General features: G+C 40.9%; 1 protein-coding gene and 1 long non-coding RNA gene across 5 annotated transcripts in view; one reads left to right on the top strand and one right to left on the bottom strand.

Moving 5' to 3' along the window:
• LOC141579126 (uncharacterized) overlaps positions 1-18,789 on the bottom strand; it is a 173,993-nt gene that overhangs the window by 2,256 nt on the left and 152,948 nt on the right. Inside the window, exons 4-5 of the long non-coding RNA XR_012510198.1 lie at positions 11,864-11,903; positions 363-436 (exon numbers count right to left, since the gene is read on the bottom strand). This is a non-coding gene — a long non-coding RNA (uncharacterized LOC141579126). The remainder of the gene's footprint in view (positions 1-362; positions 437-11,863; positions 11,904-18,789) is intronic.
• LGI1 (leucine rich glioma inactivated 1) overlaps positions 1-18,789 on the top strand; it is a 32,825-nt gene that overhangs the window by 4,934 nt on the left and 9,102 nt on the right. For 2 of the 4 annotated variants that reach the window (XM_010971205.3, XM_010971203.3), the window contains exons 3-4: positions 13,514-13,585; positions 13,685-13,756. The exons of the other annotated variants lie outside the window; for them this stretch is intronic. In XM_010971205.3, the coding sequence (XP_010969507.1) occupies positions 13,514-13,585; positions 13,685-13,756 (144 nt within the window). The remainder of the gene's footprint in view (positions 1-13,513; positions 13,586-13,684; positions 13,757-18,789) is intronic. 4 annotated transcript variants of the gene reach the window in all.

Below are 18,789 nucleotides of genomic sequence, written 5' to 3'. Positions count from 1 at the left end.
ATCAAGAAGTGAAAATGTCAGTCATCTAGGATGTTCTGTCTACAGTTCTGCTCGATGACCCATAGATCTGCTTTTTAACTTCTTAATTGCTATGATTGTGCACAGTAGCCTTGTACAACAAATGTTTTCTCTGAAAGCATATTTCATCCTCTCAATTATTCCAGCAATAGAATTGATTGAATAGGAGTTACCTGTCTCTCTTGTCCACTTTCAACCAGACAAGACCCCCCTGAAACAGCATGGTACTCTACCGCCTCCTCTTCAACCAGGACCATAGCCCTCACTGAGGCTGCAAATACTCTTCTGCAGGCACAGGGAGCATCTGCACTGGTCTCCCTGCTGCCAGTCCCCATCCTCCTCACCTCCTTTAGTGTTACCTTCCTGAAACGCAGATCTCATCATGTCACCCTCATGCTTGGAAGCCTTTAATGGTTCCCTAGAAACAAGAGAAACATCTGAACAACTGAGTTGGTAATACTAGAATTTGGCTATTTGTCTAAGGTCGTGTCTCACAGTACTGATAGTGTGTGTGCACATGCGCATGTGTGCACGCGCGCACACACACACCCCCACATTCAAGCTCCATCCATACCAGACTGAAGTACCTCATTCCCTGACCTCTGTTTTCTCAAGCTCTGTAGACTTTACTGTTGTCTCTAGTTCTTCCTGTCATTTTTAGGGTTATCTGTGCTTTTATCTGCTCCATGTCTCTCCTGGAGGATTCTCAATAGCCACGGTCCTAGAGAAGAGCCTGGATGTTGTGAGCTGAGATCTTGCTTACTATATATTTGTTGAATTCAGTTCACATTTTTATAAATTTTATACTAGAGATTCGTGTTTTCCTATCAGTAGACAGTCTTGGTCACATTCATGCTCTTTCTAATGATCGGTATACACGATCAGACTTCACATGAGCTAGTAAAGTGGAGGTCTGGAAAGTGGGCTGAATCAAACAAATGTGAAGAGATATTTGCTTATGACATCATGATGTCAGACTTCTTCAACAGATGTTTCCAGTGTATCAGAACTCAAAAGACAAAAGAATCCAGTCTATACCCATACCACCCTGAAGGCACCCGATCTCATCTGATCTTGGGAGCTAAACAGGGTCGGGCCTGGTTAGTACTTGGATGGGAGAGAAAGCATCCAAAATTTTTTCTTAGACCCACTGCCTGAGTCTCTTTTGTCCCCCCCTGACTTCCTCTAGGTCTTTGACAAGAGACCTAGGTTTTCTCTCAGGTTTGATTAGCCTCTCTCCTGTGAAGAGGAACACTCTCCCTTTATCTACTTTGCTAGGACATCCAAAGAAAAATGTTGGTTAAGACTATTAAGGTGAAAAACAAACTTGTGAACACAAAGAGAGTCTGCCTTTTGATTTCTTTATATTGCCTTCGCTAAAACAAGTGTCTATTCACTGCACAGTGGCAGGCAGTGACAGAATGAAAGCCAAAGCCGCCCATGTCAGCAGACATGTCTGGGGACCCTGCTGTGCAACAGACACAGCACTGGGCTCTGTGAGAGACACAGAGGGGAGTGACGCCTCCCACTCCCCACCTTGGCACGGCAGCTCCAAGGTGGAAGTGAGCCCTAGAAAGGTAAACTATATTTTGCCTGTATTTGAATGTATCAGAAGGTGGTCTTCATAAGCTCTCTCATTTTGTTCAAAATGGCATTCAGCTGACTGGTGATGATGGCGACTCGTGCCCATTGTTGATGGCTGAGATAGGCTACAGAGTGATCACAGGGCGTCACAATGACAGCTGTGATTGCAAAATGGCTCAGCCTGGTGAGCTGGCCATGTGACAAATAGCAAAGAACACAGGTTTTGTGGTCAAATAGACATGGGTTCAAATCCCTAGTCTGCTGCTCCCTAGTTCTGTGATTTGGGGCAAGCTTAACCAGGCCTCATTATCTGCATCTACAAAGCAGGCAATAACTCTAGTACCTGTTACACAGGATTACAGGCAGGATTAAATGAAACAATACATGTAAAGCACTTGGTACAGTTCCTGTAACTCTATAAACATTAGCTTTTATTGTAGTTCTGAAAATCACTTTAATTTGAACAACCATAACATCAGATTAGCATCTGATTGTATAGGCTGGGTTTGCCCTCGATGCTGGCTTTAAAATTTTATTGTTCTACAAATAGGTCTCCATCAAAACCCACCAAAAAATCTTTCTTCCAATACTTCTCACAGGAGACGTGAACTATTTACCTTTCTGGGAGTAGAAGCGGAAGTAGAATTCTCCCAGTTCTTCCTCATGATAAAACAACTGGCGCCATATTTTGTAAAACATGGCAAGTTTGGTTCAAAATAATTAACACTAGCCAGTCTTCAGATGAGTACGTCTGCAGTAAGATGGAAAGAAGCCTGAAGTAGAAGTCAGGAGACGTGGGTTTGAAATTCAGTTCAGCCAGTAATGGGCTGTGTCCCTGGGCCTCAGATCTTATGTATAAAATACCAGAGACAGATTAAATTATGGTTCTCAAACTCAAATGCTCGATGGGGGTTGGGGTGATAAGGTAAATGAAGGAAACAGTTGGGTATAGGACAATAGGGAGTGGCAGTGACTGGAGTAAACCAGAGAAGACATGTCCTACCTAAAAATGACGTCTTCAGCTCCAACTGATTATATTGCTGATGAGAATATGGCACACAAATATGGGGTCATATTTTTCTAATTTTCAGGGGAAGGCAGAAACCTGGAGGCAGATTTGTAAACAGGATAAAGACCAAACAAAACATACATTGGCATTTTTGAGACCTTCATGTTCAATTAACCAAGGTCTCATTCTGCTTAAAAATTCTATTGTGTTGTATTCTATTCTACGAAGAGTACTTTAAATTAATGTAATATAGAAAATAGCCTTGTTAAAGAAAGCAGGTACATTTTATTGTATCAATTCTAACAAATCAGTAAATTAGATTATTAAATGAAAAAGCCTCATAATATGGAATTGGCTATTAATTATAAAGTTATTATTAAAATAATAATGTAGCTCCCAATTTCCCAGGCAGGTCCATCGAGACTTTACCAGGACTTCCCATGGTGGCTGATGATAAAACAATATTTCAATATCCATCCCTTGGGGCAAGGACTGGAAAGGAACTTTGGGGCCAATTTACATGGCAAGATGACAGGTGCTTGCCTGTGTAAAATGTGATTAAAAAACAATGAGCCTTTGAAAAATAAACAGACTAGAATTCATATGTACAAATAACTCTTGACTTGCAGAGAATTCCTTATGGGAGATCACAGTCTTCCTAACTGTGCTCCCATAACTAAACATGTCTAGATCTTTGAGAATTGCCTTCCCTGCCAGTTTGCAAGCCAAAAAATGGAACCAGGCAAAGTTTTGTTAGGGGACAGCTGTCATTTTTGTATCACTTGATGCTAGGTACTTTATGGATCTATTTCATCATCACGATAAACCTGTGAGGAGGTTCGATTATGTTCATTTTGCAGATGAAGCACTGAGTCCTAGAAGAGTTAGGTAGCCTCCTCGATGTTACACTCCTCATAAATGGCAAAGCTGGGGTTTAAATCCAAGCCCCCACTTTTAACTACTTCTGTCTACTTCCTCTTGAACATGAATCACTGGGTTTAACTTTGCATAGTTTTGTTCCCCAAATCAAATCCCCTCTCAAAGGGTCAACCTTTGCCATTAATGAGGGTATTCAGGGGAATGTGTCCTGATTCCTGGAGACAATTATTGAAAAGGAGTTTCAAAAGCCCTTTGAAAGAGTGGGAGCGTTGCTGGCAAGAACATCGAGTTTCCCTAGGATTCGACTCTCATTTGTATGTGTACGCTCTGGTCTCCCTACTTTAAAAAAAATTAGGGAGAGAGAGAAAAAAGAAAAGAACAAATAAAAGAGAACTTATACGCTTTAAAGTTACACCTTAGAACAATGTTTTCTAAATGAGGTCTGTGGAACATTGTCCTGAAAAGAGTTCTGTGCTCAAATAAATTTGGGAAACTGCTCATTCTATCCCTGCTTGGCTGTTCACAATGCACCTTGGCTTAGCAAAGCCTCTGGAATTATTTTATGTTGTTTTACTTTTCTTAACCTCTAATAGGATATGGGAAATCTATGTCTTTGGTGTTCGTTTTATTTCTTAGCTTAATTATTTATATCTCACCTTGTTCTAGAGAGCCTTGCTGGCAGTGCTTAGGCAAGTAGAAAGAGTCCCATCTTAAAGGATATATGAAACCATCTGTCTCCATATAAGGGGTGACTCAGACAGTTTTGTTAGTGTGGACTCACTGAGGGTGATATCTGCGAGCACGCCTCACAGCTAGGCTCTCCACCCAGGCAAGCAGCTTGGCACACACTGCTTCTTTGGGGACCTCCCAGGGGATGCTCCATCTTTTGGAGGAAGTAGATTATCATTTGCAGCCCGTTCAATGGGAAAAAGCTCCTTGAGCTGAAATGCACACTCTCACTATTTTTGTTTTGAGTGGGTTCCCTCACAGCCACTTCCCAAATGGCAAACCAGCATTTCCCTGGGTACATTCATTTTATGTAAAAATCAGTGGGCCCCATTATCAATAAAATGGAGAAACTGTACATTTAAATCCCTTTTGAAGAGTCTCAATTTACTTAAGATTCGTGTAATTAGGAACCCTGATTAACTTCACTTATTCACCTTTCCCAAGTTTATTTGTTCAGTTTCTTTTTTGTTGTTTGTTCTTGTAAAACCTCTCAAGCCCATGAAGGCCTTGTGTTCCAGGGAGTACACTCGGGGAACTGCTGGGCAAGGCTAGTCTTGATCTCCAGCAGATACTGGGCAGATCTGATGGGACTAACAGGAGGAGGCATGGCCTTGCCTTTGACCAGTAACAACCCTGGGGGGCAGGGGAAGGAGGGAAGGTCATGCCTGAGCACAGAATCCCAGCTCTGCCAGTTAAAAGCTTTAAATTACTTTATCTCTCTCACCTCAGGTTTCTTTGTATTCTACATGGAGACTATAAAACCTACATTATAGTGTTCATTTGAGGATTAAAATGAGTTAATAGATGGCAATCTGCTAAAGATGAGGCTTGGCACAGACAGGCTTTAAATAAAATCTAAGTCCCTTCTCCTTAGTTTTTCAGGAGCAGGGAGACACAGACTGAATTTATAAACATCGGGAAGGTGGGCTGTTGGCTAGTTATGCCAACTGCTAGAAAGGAAAAGTTTTGACTATCCTGGGATGAGAGGTAATAAACTATAAAACCAAAGGAGTAGGTCCATGCTTAAATCTTTGTTAGTGTGCATGCCAAGAATATTCCCCAGGAAACCCCTGCAAATCTAGAATCAACATTCTAAACCTGGTCCTCCTACTGACCAAAGATGTGACCTTGGCTAAGTCACTTACTGCTGCAGGCCTCGGTTTCCTCACCTATAAGAAGAGGAATTGAACTGCATATCTCTCTAGAGTGCCCCGCCCCTCAAATTTATGTGGAGCGAAAGTTAAGGTTATTCTCTGCATCAATCCAAATTGAAGAGGTGCTGGTCTGCTTAAGGATCATTGAACATTACACTGAAAATGTTTTCCAAGGATGAGAGTCAAAAAGAACTGTGACATAACGTGCTCATGTGTGATGTTTCCCATTTGAATGCTTTCTTATCTTAAGAGCATATTTTAAAATACTCAAATGTAAATTATTCACGTGGCACATGTACTTAGAATGTGTGCATTTAACTAAAGTGAATCATCAGCCTGTTATTAATTATCATTCAACCAGCCCAATTCTTTTGGATAAAGGAGAATATTAGTAACAACTAGAAGGTCTGAATCATTTACGCAGAGCCCCAGCCCTTCCAGCTGTGCCTGCAATTCTTCCAACAGCTGTAGCTTGTACATCTTACTCTCTCATATACATATATATGCATATATAAACATACAGACACACATATGTACCTGGAAGCGTGTTTACACACATTGCCCATGGCTGCCTAAGTCCCTGGACAATGGCCATAACAGTTCTCTTAGGCAGGTGACAATTTCACTGGACCTTTTCCCTCGCTGCATAACTAAGGTCCTTAACTGGAGCTAATGCTCCTCCAGCTCTGATATTTTATGTCTATGCTCTTTGCTTAGATGTTCTTTGGCAGAAGCATTGGAGACGTGTTCTTACACATTATCCCATGTAATTCTTAGAATCTCCCAGGAAGTCTTTTTGTGATTATAATTCTATTTTACCAGATGATGAAATAGATTTACCCCCTTGATACATCATGTACATAATACATGCAGCCACAGGCTTAGAAACTAGATTCTCTATTCTATAACTTACCAGTGCCACCTCTAACTGACAACCCGATGCTGGCTGCTCACCCTTCTATTCTTCATCCAGAGTAGCCCTTATGGAGGTGGGGGTGTATGGGAGAGCCCCCTAAATCATCTCCCCTCCATAGCTGAGAGAATCTGTGTCAGGCTGAAAGATGCAGACCATGTGTGGGCCAATGACAATTTTGATGGCAGTGAAGATGTCACAACTGACTAGAGAGAGTCTGAAGAAGTGTCATTAGAGCCAGGGGGCCCTGGTGTGACCAGACGAGCAGTCTGGTTTGAGATAAGGGGAGATTTTCCCAGTAGGGTTATCCTCCCAGTCAGCCATCTGCACACCTGCCTCCCCACTGCTCCCCACTCCTCATGCAGAGTCCATGCCTACTCTTCCAGGAATGAAGCCTGCAGCCTGCAGTGAGCCTAGACTCACAGGTCTTTAAGCTAGACCTAAAACATTATCTAGTCTAGACCCCTTATTTGACAACACAGAGAGGAGAAGCGATGTGCTCAAGGTCACACAGAGGATTTATGGCCAAGTGGGAATTAGGACTCAGGCTTTGTGATTCCCCTCTTCAGTGTGCTCCTTCTCTGGTCCCTAGAAGAGGCGAGAAGCTGCTTCAGCAGCCCATAGCCTTGGCATGGGCACATGTGCCTGTCCAGCTATTTCACTCTTGTGGGCCCCCAGCTCTGGCCCCTCAGCTGGATGTTGGGCAGCCTTAGCCTTGACCTCCTTCTAATGTAGCTAGAGCCTCATTCTGTGACCCTCTGCTCTTTCCTTTACTTCACTGTTGCTGACCCCAGCACTCCGAACTCCTGGCTAACCCTATCAACCATTTTTCTGTTACTTTTGAATTAAATGCTGCTGGTCCTAGATTTCAGATCAACTAGGAACCCTCAAATAACCTTCTGGCCTGAGTGTTAATTTATTTGGAGAGACGTGACCCACCCCTACAGGCAGTTGGATGTAGGCAGGAACTGGAGCTCAAGGTTAGCAGACATTTTACAGATCTCATCCTCTAATCCCAGTGTGATATTAATCATAAAATCATGAAAGCTTTTTTTTTTTTAAGAAAAACCTATCATCAACAGGGAATTTTAAGACTATTATTCTAAATACTTGTTGAAATCAAATATGCAATTTTAAGAGATTATGTGTCAAAACTTATAGGATGCTTTATACAGAAGTAAAGTCACATTTCTGAATACTTTTATTTTAAATCAGAGAGTATAAACATATATGAATTGAGCAGGAAGCAATAAATATTCTAAGGAAATCAAGAGAAAATAAACAATAAAGATAAACATCAAATAATAAATTAGGAAGCATGGGAAATGATAACTAAATCCAAAATTTCATTTTTGGAAAAACCAATAAAATAGCAGACATTTGAAGGAAGTAATATGTACTCACAAATGGAGGTGGCATTAACTATTCAGCAACAAGCTTTGGCCAAGTTTGGGTAACTATCTAGGAAGGAATCAAGGCAGTGTCTCACCTCACATTATAGATAAAAGTAAGTCCCAAGTAAATTAGAGTCAGGCATTAAAAAGAATTTAAGGAAGGAGGTGTAGGTAATATTTCATTGATTTCAAGGTAGGAAAAACATTTTAAGAATTACAGTAAAGAAAGAATATATAATGGAAGTTGATTTATTTTGTTTAAAATATAAAACATCTATATGTTAAAAATTGTGATTGAAAAGGCAAATCATAATCAATAGAGGAAAACTCTTAGCATCAAATAAGAAAGGCAAAGAATAGGTGATGTTCTTAGTAAATAAGAAGTGCTTAGAAAACAACAAAAATGGACAAAGAACAGGATTTCATAGAAAAAGAAACAAAAATGATAATACTAAATGTTTGTAAGGATGTGGTAAAATAGGCATTTCTAGATTCAGAACTGAACACGTAATTTGATACAACTGAGTAATAAAGAATTCGACTTAAAAACCATATAATCCAATAATGCTACTTTTAGAAATCTATCCTAAGTCTATCCTAAGGAAAGAATTAGGGATATGGAAAAATACCTGCATGTGAGGATGGTTATGGTAGTGTTTGTAATACTGAAAATTGGAATCAACAATAAAAATGTTAAATCCTGATGTATCTATACTACAAAACGTACTCATCTGTTAAAATTACATATTGAAAGTTTCTTGTCATGAGATACTATTCTTGAAAAAATAAGTACATGAAAAGGAGGACACAGAACACTATAAAAACCATTATTCCAATTTTATAAATATATATGTATATATCATATATATTATATGTACACATATCAATGTCTTTGGGTAGTATGAGTATAGTGTTTTCCAGAATTTCTGCAATGAGCATATAGTATCCTTAAGCAGAATACACCAAACTGCATTCGAATTTTTTAAATCCTTTGCTTGAAAAAAACAAAAAAGATTGACATTGACATGATCTTAATGTGACTTTACGATTGCCTATTTTGATTAATTTATTCTCTTAAAAAGGAATTATTACTTAATGGTTTTCTTAAATCTGGATAAGTTGAGCAGTGCTATTATAGTTATCTGCCAGGATGTGGATATTGTGCCATTACGTGACCCGGGTCTTATACTAAGAGACTACCCAGTGTGTGGAAAGGTCAGTAGACCAGGAGTCTTGGGCCTTAGGACCCTGGTCAAAACTTTTAACAGCCCTCTGGGCCTCAGTCTCCTCCTGTCAAACAGATATTGACATCTACTTCACCACTTTCACAGAGTTGTTTCAAAGACCAAGTAAGCTAATACAGCAGAAGTCTATGAAATATAGGCTAATGGAGGCAACAGTCATCATTTAAAGAATGAACTATTGCCTGCATGGAATTGATAGCTGGTATGTATGATCTTCCTAAGTCTCCTTCTTGGTAAAGAAACATACAATCCCTTGTTTGCAGAGGAAAGAAAATCCTCCCCACTCCTCCTACACTCTGTTTTCTTACTGAATTCATAAGACTGACAGCTAAGAGACAGAAGTGCACAGCCCTTGGAGGGAGGGTAACAGAAAGGTCAAGGCACATCCCTGTGTCCACCTCTGCCAAAATTCTAGGAAACAATGCCTGGCTTTTTCCCTCCTTAAGAATAGAGGAAGTGGCAGAGATCTCAAATGTTCCCATTATCTCTGCACAAACCCACAGGATGGCTGCTTGGCAAGTTTATGGGTTGAGATCTCTGATTTGTGGCTCTGGGTGACAAGTTCATTCAGACAACGTTAATTCCCCCCAACCCCTCCATGTGCTGCTGTAGTGAGGACAGTTATCAAATGTGAGTCATATTTTTTGTGGACTCTTGCTACATGTAATTCTGGAGACAGGACAAACCACAGCACCTCTGTGTACCAGAGCAGCTGCTCCAGCCACACTTGCTGCAAGGAGCACAGGCCCCCTTGGTCACCACAGGTAAAGGAAGGCTATTGTAACTGACCGGAAAGCTTACCACATGCAGCTCTGGGTGCCTGTAAGAGATGCCTGGGGAGCTTTTAAATATCCCATGCCCAGGTGTAGAGTTTTACCAGAATGCTTGAGGATGAGAACCGGGTACCAGTATTTTTAAGGCTCCTCAGGGGATTCCAAGTGCAACCAAGACCGAGAAGCGCTGGTGTGGGATCTAATGCAGATCTGGACATCTCCCCGCTGCAGTCTTCACACACACTGCTCTTTGTGAGGTCCCCTCCACTTTCCCCTCTCTCCTAAATGTGCCTTGCACAGGTTGCCTGCCACAGGGCTAACTCAACCCTAAGGCATCCTTTCTCCTTCAGCCTCTCTGCCAACTAGCTCCATCTCTCTTTGTGATTCCAAATCTCCAAGAAGGGTCTTTGGCTCAACTTTTTGAAACAGAGTAGTTGGGCCATGGATGCTGACCAACCTCAGGATCAGCAGCTCTGGATGCAGAACTGAGTCCTTCTTGCTCTAATCATCTATGAAAAGGGATGGAGGTCATATGGTACAAAACACAGCCACCCTGGTCTGCTCCAGGTCTGTTGTATGTGAACATGAGATGGGGTGGCAGTTTGCCTTAACAGGGACTGTGGGATTCTTAACATGCCTGGCTCAGTAACAAATCACGATATTAAAATCAAACGTTTATAAAGGAACTCATAAAAATTAAAGATCAGCATTTCACCATCTTTACAGAACATGATTTTTTCAAGTCTTTTTAAGATATAGGATAATAAAATGGATAGTCTGCTCAACTATATTTAGAATATATGTGTGATTTTACAAATCTTTGTCCATGGAATCCTTGTCCACAGAAAACTATAATTGAATTTAGAATTGAAGGACTAAGATAATCATTATTATCTTAGCCAGAGGGATAATTCTTCAGCTTTTATAAGAAAATTTTTATTGAAATGTAATTTACCTAAAGAAAAGTGCACCTATCCTAAGTGTGCATCTCGATAGCTTAAGACTATTTTTTTAGAACAGTTTTAGGTTCACAGTAAAATTGAAGAGAAGGCATAGAGATTTCTCAAAGACTCCCTACCCTGACACAGGCATAGCCTCCTCCATCACCAACCTCCTCTGCCAAGGTGGTATGTTTGTCACAACCGAGGAACTTAGTTTATCCTCCATAGTCCATAGTCTACATTAGGGTTGACTTCCAGTGTTGGACCTCCTATGGGTTTGTTCAAATGTATAGTGACACGTATCCATTGTTATGGTATCATACAGAGTATTTTCACTGCCCTAAAACCCCCCTACGCTCTGCCTATTCATCACCCTGACTCAACCATGATTTTTTATAAAGTCAACACCCTTGTAACCAGCACCCAGGTCAAGAAACCAAACATTATCATTACTCCAAAGTCTTCCCTTTGTGCCCCCTTTCAGTTACTACTCGCCTTCAAGGTTAACCACTATCTTGACTTCTGCCAGCATAGATTAGTTTTGCTAGATTCTGTTCTTTATATAGATGCAATCGTATAGGACGCACTTTATTGCATTCTGGCTTCTTTCCCCAGACTTTGTGAGATTCATCCATATTTTTGCATGTAGTTGTAGTTTTAGCCAGAGGTTTTAATCCTCAAAAGCTCGTTCAGCAAACATTATTCAGCCAGGAACTGTGCTCAGGGCTGAGGACACAAAGTCAATAAGGATAAGTCCCTGCTGTAAGGCATATTCAATCTGGTAATGTAGCAATGACCAGAATTTAATGTAAAGTAAATCCCTCTTTATTTAACAAATATTTATTCAGTGTCCACTATGGGACAAGCACTATTACAGGTGCTAGGGATAAGCAATGAAAAAGCAGATAAAAATTCTGATGGAAACCCTGTTTTATTTTCTGACATGTGTGGGCTAGTTCTGCCCACTAATATCCATATCCTACTCTGTACTGCATCTGAGTCAACATAAGGAGAACTGGTGGCAGAAGCTGTTTCTTCCAGTGACTCGGAGTGAGTGATTATGAAGTCACTGGTCCAACCACGGGATAGTTTGCAAACCAGTGAGCATGGGAGGTATTTCTCTGTAACTATTTCTGCCTTACTTCATTCTCTCCATCCTTGATGCTGCCTATACAGAACGAAATGAAAATCTGGAACCCAAGGAAGACTTTGGATGGTAGCTTACCTTGGAGTAAGGCTGAGCAATCCTCTTGTTTCCCAGAAGCCTGAAGTAAGAAGAGACAATTGTCAAAGTTGTGACTGAAATCATAAACCTTTGAATTTGTTTCATTAACTAGGGGTGGCTAATATGTATGACTATTCCCAAGTGTTGACTCTTCAGAGCCTGGTGAATCACTTGATTATAAAGCTATGATGTTGGAAGGAGGAAGGACAGAAAAGAATCCAACATCATTCCAGGACTGATAGCTTAGGAAGAAATGCAGGCGATCACCTGGTTTTGTTTGTTTGGTTCTTGTCTTCCCCCATTTCTATAGAAAATTTCAAGCGTATAAAAAAATTAGAGATAATAGTAAAATTCGCTCCCATGTACCCAGCTTCCAGATTCAAAAATTATCACCTCATGCTCAGTTCATCTCTAACCCACGGCTACTCCCTCCCCTGATTATTCTGAAGCAATCACAGATGTCAAATAAGTTATTCAAAACTGTTCAGAAAGTGAGATCTCCTAGTTTTAATCCACTTAGCTAACAGGCTCAGAGAGGATAAGTCACTAAGCTGGTTAGTGGCAGTTATTTTTAACCCTAATACTTCAAAAATAAAAGTCAAAAAGTTTACTAACAGGGAGTATTGGACGTTACACAGTGCAATTAAACTGTACATATGAGACGTGAATTGTCAAATTATGTCAAACGTCTGGTCTGACCCAGGACCACGGTCACATTTTGGATACTAGTTACAAGTGAAATATGAGGTTCCCTTAAACAAGAACCTTAACATGTAGGCTGAATATTACTTGAACCCATTATAAATTTGTCATCAGTACGTGTAAAACTTTATTTTCAGTTCATATCCATACTTCATCCAGTGAATTCCATAAATTAATACTCACTCCAAAAAATAACTTCATATTATTTGGTCTATAATCACCTCCTATTCAGAAAAAAAAAGTTCTTTGAGTTCAACAGAGTGTGGAAACCATTGATAGTTGTTCCTTTTCATCAGTTATTTTGAAACCAAATCCCTGTGGATTTTGAAATTGCAAATAAATTTGTCCAAGTTAAAGTGTTCTTTTTCAACTATTTAGTAACAAAATGGGGTTGAGACTCTTCCTAAGCCTCTTTGTTCCCCATCTTCAGTCTGTTCTATTTTCAAAGAAGGAGGTTGGTTGGTGTTTATTGAGCCAGTGTCAGCGGCTTATCTACTATGAGATATCACAGAACAACCAGGCATGGAGCTGGTTTTCTAGGTTTCCTAGGCTTGAAACCGTGACACCACTATTTGGGCTAGCCAGAATGTTCCAGAAGTTTCGGGAGCAAGAGGGAAAGATTCCACTAGTGTCTTTGTCATAAAAACCTGCAACTCGTTGATTTGGCTCCTTTGACTGTCATACTTGCCCAATTGTACCTCAAAATGTTACCAAGGGCATGTGACATCCATCACTGTGAGCAGTGGGGCATGAAGCACTCCCTCAATGAGCATTTGATGAAATAATTGAGGGTAAAAAGAGAAAAATTACCTGAATAAATAACACTGCAGAAGGCAGACATCCAGACATTTTTCCATACACAACTCCTACTCATTTCTCTAAGAGCTAAAAGCAGCAAAGATGAACAATCTGTCAGTTTAACCGTCATTGTGTACTTTTTCTGGGCAGGTTATTCACATCGAACTCCTTTGATGTGATCAGTGATGATGCGTTTATTGGTCTCCCTCATTTAGAGTATTTGTAAGTAAAAACGCTTTTTTTCTTTTAAAAACGTAATTCAGGACAAGGGCTCTCAGGTTCCTACAGCTGTCTGACAAAAAATATTGTAACCTATTGCAGATTCATAGAAAACAACAACATCAAGTCCATTTCCAGACATACTTTCCGGGGACTAAAGTCTCTAATTCACCTGTAAGTATGAAAGTTGCTGTTACTTCTTAAACTTGCCAGTGGACAATGCAGCTTGATAACCTGTTGTTAAAGCACTCACTTTATGAGTATCCTTGAAAATGTAAGAAATCCAAATGATTTCTCTTCATGCACCCTTGCCATCTCTGCCTGTCCTCAGCCGGTGTATGTCCAAGAAACCAATTACTAGTAATATTAGCCCAAACTAACAATGATTAAGAAAACAATCAAATATTAGCAGGGAAATTATGTGACTGAAAAAAACATTTTTATTATCTACATCTTTACTCACCTCATGAATTGACTATATAGCTTCATTTGATATTTGCTGCTTTTCTTTGTCTGTATAAGCCCTGATTTCAAATACATTTAAACATATACTAGAACCACAGGCAATGTCTACACAGTACCTGAACAACTTGTTTAATGAAACATTTGATTATTCAATGGGTGACTGGAGCTATATCGGTTGTTCTTAACAGGGAACATTTGCCAATATCCAGAGGCATGTTTGGTTGTCAAATCTAGAGGATGTAACTGGAATCTGTGGGTAGAGGGCAGCGATGCAACTAAACACCCTGCAACACACGGAACAGCCTCACAACAAAGAATTATCCAGCCTGAAATGGCACAGTGCCAAGGCTGAGAAACCCTGAACAACATGAACCAAATAACTTGTTTCCCTTACCCTCCCCGCCCCCTACATGCATATGCGCACATGCATATGCTCGCATGCCTGCGCGCACACACACGTATTTTTAAGGACACTAGAAAGGCATGGGAAGAAAAGGCACTAACATTTGTTGAGTGCCTACTATTATTATTATGTTGGTCAGTATGCTTTACATGAATTTCCATTTAATCCTCTCAACAGTTCCTGCCAGATAGGCATGCTAACCCCATTTCAGAAATGAGGAGACAGAAGCTTGGAGTGGACATATGACTAGTAAACAGAGTAGTTATGCACTTCCAAGAGCATCGGCTCAGTAGCTGAACCACCATGGCTACACATCCATCCAACAACTATATCTCAAGGGCCCAATATGTGTCTCATCAGTGTTAGATAAAATGCAAGAGATCCAAGCATCATAGTCGTGCTGTCAGCTTTAACCTGTGGCCTCACAATACCTCGTTCCCAGCTCTGCTCTAGGCCCTAGGATGCAGCAGGTGACAAGGCAGGCAAAAACGCCTGCCCTTGGAGCCTGCGTTCTCATGTGTCCGTGGTCATCATGCTGCTTTTACTAGGTCCTGCCTCTACTGCTGATTGGATTGGCAGCCAAGGGGAATTGATGGCCTGATGTATTTTACAAAATCACTATACCTTTTAAGGCTTCTATATATAATCACTATAAAATAATAAGAAAAAACATGTTGATAAAACAAACAGCATTTACAATGCTGCTTTTCATGTCAATGTTATAATGTGGTACAAAAATGGGCTCCGTACAGTATGAATGCCGTGCAGTGTGATCACAGAGCTAAACACTTTCCAGCCTAACCTTTCAGACAAAAACAAAGAAATGAATATGTGGAAGGAGAAATGGAAGTTCAGGACTTCAACTTGAGATTCACTTGATTCACATCAATTCCATTCAACATGGCTCTGTCTAACGGCTCCGCATCATAAGGGCTAAGGAAGGATGTAAGACCCAGGTGTTCTGTCTGGAAACCTGTGATATAAGCCTTGCTGGGACCCAGAGTTCACTCAAGTGTATCTTCGCTCCAGGCTAAAGGCCTACCTCGCCTGGAAGGGAGGATAGAAGGGAGGGAGGGAGGAAGAGAGGAAAGAAAAAAAACCTATACAACACCCTAGTGAAGAACATTCATTGTGTTTGTCTAGCACCCATTATGTCCATCAAATGAAATAGGAATTTAAATTTGGGTCAAAATGTGGCCCTTTCTTTAAAAGTATGAAAAGCGTAAAAGGGGGACACTGGTACAGCAGGTGCTTAATACTTAGAAAATTTGAAACTCGAGGGAACACAAAAGGCAGCCTTCAGAGAGAGAGGCGTGAATCTTAAGGGACAAACAGGCAGTGAAAGCAGAGTCCCACCTCTCTATCCGGGCGCTAGACATGGGAAGGAGGTGTTAGGAGGGAGCAGGTTAAAGGTGACTGAATATGCCCCATAGATCTCTTGCATCTTTACTGAACACTTAGGTTGATTCGTATGGCATTGCCAATATTAGACTGTGTTTGATCTACAAAAATGGCAATGCCATATGGTTCATCCTAAATAGTTTCTAGCAGGTGCCACACAAAGATGAACAAGATCCAGCTCCAACCTGGAGGAGCTCAGTCCAACAAGAGGAATTGGACAACAAATATTTTCTCCTGGGTGCCTTGTCCCAAATTATGTTCTACTTTCTAATTATGTTGTTCTTCCAGGTGTATTTCTCTCTTTCTTTCTTTCCTCCCTTCCATTCTTTTTTCTTCTCTTCTTTCCCTTTTTTCCTTCTCAGGAGAGATAGGCAGGAAGGATTTGAAACCCAAATGTCCCTCTGATTGTTCAGTACATCAAGTTCATTTTCCATTATTTACCACTTATAAATAGATCTGGCATTTATCTGAGCCATTAATTTCCTTTTTAAGATTTTAGGTTTCAAAGTGCACTTTTCTCCACCTCAGACCAATTCTTCCAAATTAAAGGCAAACATTCAGGCAGTAAGGAACCATCACCTGGCCCTCTAACCTGCACATACTGCAGGAAGAATTTACAGAGACTCTTCATATTCTTGATCTCATTAAAGTCTCTTGATGACCATATGAAAGAGACAGGGCACTAGCACCAACCCCGCTGAAGAATGAGAACACAGAGGTACTCCCTGAGCTTAAGCTGCTCCCCAGTTAGCGGCAGTAGAGCCAGAAGCTTCCCAAGGTCTTTAATGAGATGTCTAGTGCCCTTTCAATGTGTCAGTTATAGCAGGATCAGGAAGCTTTCATTGAGCTGGCTGGATCCTTCCACAGGACGTGATTTGAGAAGCATATATGGCTGGGGAAGAAAGAGAAGATGCGGAAGAAAGGAGCCCTACTCTCACTCTTAGTCTCCAAATGCAAATAGTTGGGATGAGACATATATGTTTAGCTCCAGGTGGTTCCCTCTCTGGCCTAAAGTTAAAACTGCTCTGAGGGACCCACCTGAGCATTTGTATAAATTCAGTTCATTCCTAAAGAAGCAATGAACTTATCTCACCTTCTTATACATCTATCTCAGTAGACTTATCTTCTAAAAGAGACATTTACAGGCAACTTAAAAGTTACTATATAGACCCCCGTCCCCTCAAACTAACCCCCCAAAAGAGAGTTCTTTATATATATATAGATTTTAAGAGTTCCTTATATTTAAGTTCTTATAAAACCTGTCAAATCCCAGGACCCTCCCTTGATTACTTAATTTTGAATTAGTGTCCTAGCATTATAGGTGATTAATTTAAATGTTCACATAATTTATATTTCTCAGAACGGTTTGAATTTTCTGATGACCATGTATTACTTTTGAAATCAGGGAAGAATGAATTAAAAAATAGTTTATGGCCAATGATGACAAAATCTTTAAACACTATGTATTCTGTAACACCCATGAAGTTCCCTTGGGCATCACATAAGTGTCATTGTGGCTAAGGACCATTGGAGGCATGATTGTTTGCATGCGTGTATAAAAATATTTGGGGAAAACTGCTGTTGATCTATACATGTTGTGGAGCACCTATTGTCTGCTCAGCACTGTGGGGGTGCAAAAGACAGATACAGCAGTCCTCAAACTCAGGGTGTCTCTGTGTCCCCCACCAGTCAGGCAGGATGTCCTCATTTCAGCCTTCACAATGACATGAATGTAAAAAGGCCATGCAATATGTGGCTGAGGGGGATCTCTGCCCCAGACTGCCTGGGTTCAAAGCCTGGCTTTACCTGTTAACAGCTGTGGGACATAAGGAAGGTCACTAAGCTTCCTGGTGCCTCCGATTTCTTCTGTGTCGAGTGGAAGTGATAATAATCATCTGAAAAATGGAGGTGGAGGATAATAAGAGACTTAGGAGTACTTAGATCCTCAGGATGTCATGAGATTAAAGGAGTTAATCTGTGCAGAGTGCCTAGAACAGAGCCTGGTATGCAGCAAGCACCATTATGTAGAAATAAACAAAATTTCACTGCCTAACCTCTACTGCTCCTGGATCCAGATTCCAAATGCTGCAGTGTATTTATCTCCTTTAAACATTTTGTATGAAATTAAAATAACTGCACTTGAAGTACCGCACATTCAGTGAGACTCCAGCTCACACTGGGAATCTGCACTGTGGGGAGGCTGGGGGCGCCCCAGATGGCCGTGGGCGATGCTTTCCTAGCAGCAGAGTCCAGCGGCACTGAAACAAACGTGCTGTCTGAACCAGTCTGGTCTGCCTTAGAGAGGAGACTTTCTAGTAGCTTCCATAGTCCCTAATCTGAGGTTTTCTCAGGTAAACCATGAAAACACCAAAGCGGAAGGAATGGCCATCAATTCCGCGGGGAAAGGAATGCTGGACCCTTCTCAGCTAGTCTCAAGGCAGCTAGATTTTCAGTTGGGCAGTTTCCTGGGTGTTTTAAAGAATGTTTCTTAGGTAGACTCTGAATCAGGGCCTAGAGAATGGTGCACTTTCAAGAGCCTTCCTATTGTTTGGGGATTAGTACCACCCTGAGGCTCAGAGGAGAAGGGCACTTTGTGAGCAGTGGGTGCATGTGGTGTGGGGGTGGGGCAATGGTAATTCCTGGGCCTTTCCACTTTCTCCCTAACCCAGTGTCTTGGTGCAAGGGGCCTAGAAGAAGCATTTGCTGCTCTTTCTTTGTCTAGATTGGTGCCCTTCCTCTTATCCACTCCAGCTTGCCCCATTCATTTCTTCATTCATTCAAAAGTATCTTACAATATGCCATGCACCGTGTGTACAGTGGTAAGAAAAACATCCTTCCCATACTCACTAGAAAAAGAAATGAAGAGTGATGAAATGTTTTTCTCAGCCCTCTCACTGCCCTGTCTTCTCTCCTCTCCCAGTCAGCTCTACTCCTCATC

Source organism: Camelus bactrianus, chromosome 11 (genome assembly GCF_048773025.1).
Source record: "Camelus bactrianus isolate YW-2024 breed Bactrian camel chromosome 11, ASM4877302v1, whole genome shotgun sequence".
Taxonomy (NCBI): domain Eukaryota; kingdom Metazoa; phylum Chordata; class Mammalia; order Artiodactyla; family Camelidae; genus Camelus; species Camelus bactrianus.
The sequence above is the reverse complement of the archived record's forward strand: the minus strand, read 5'-3'. Positions and strand labels throughout refer to the sequence as shown.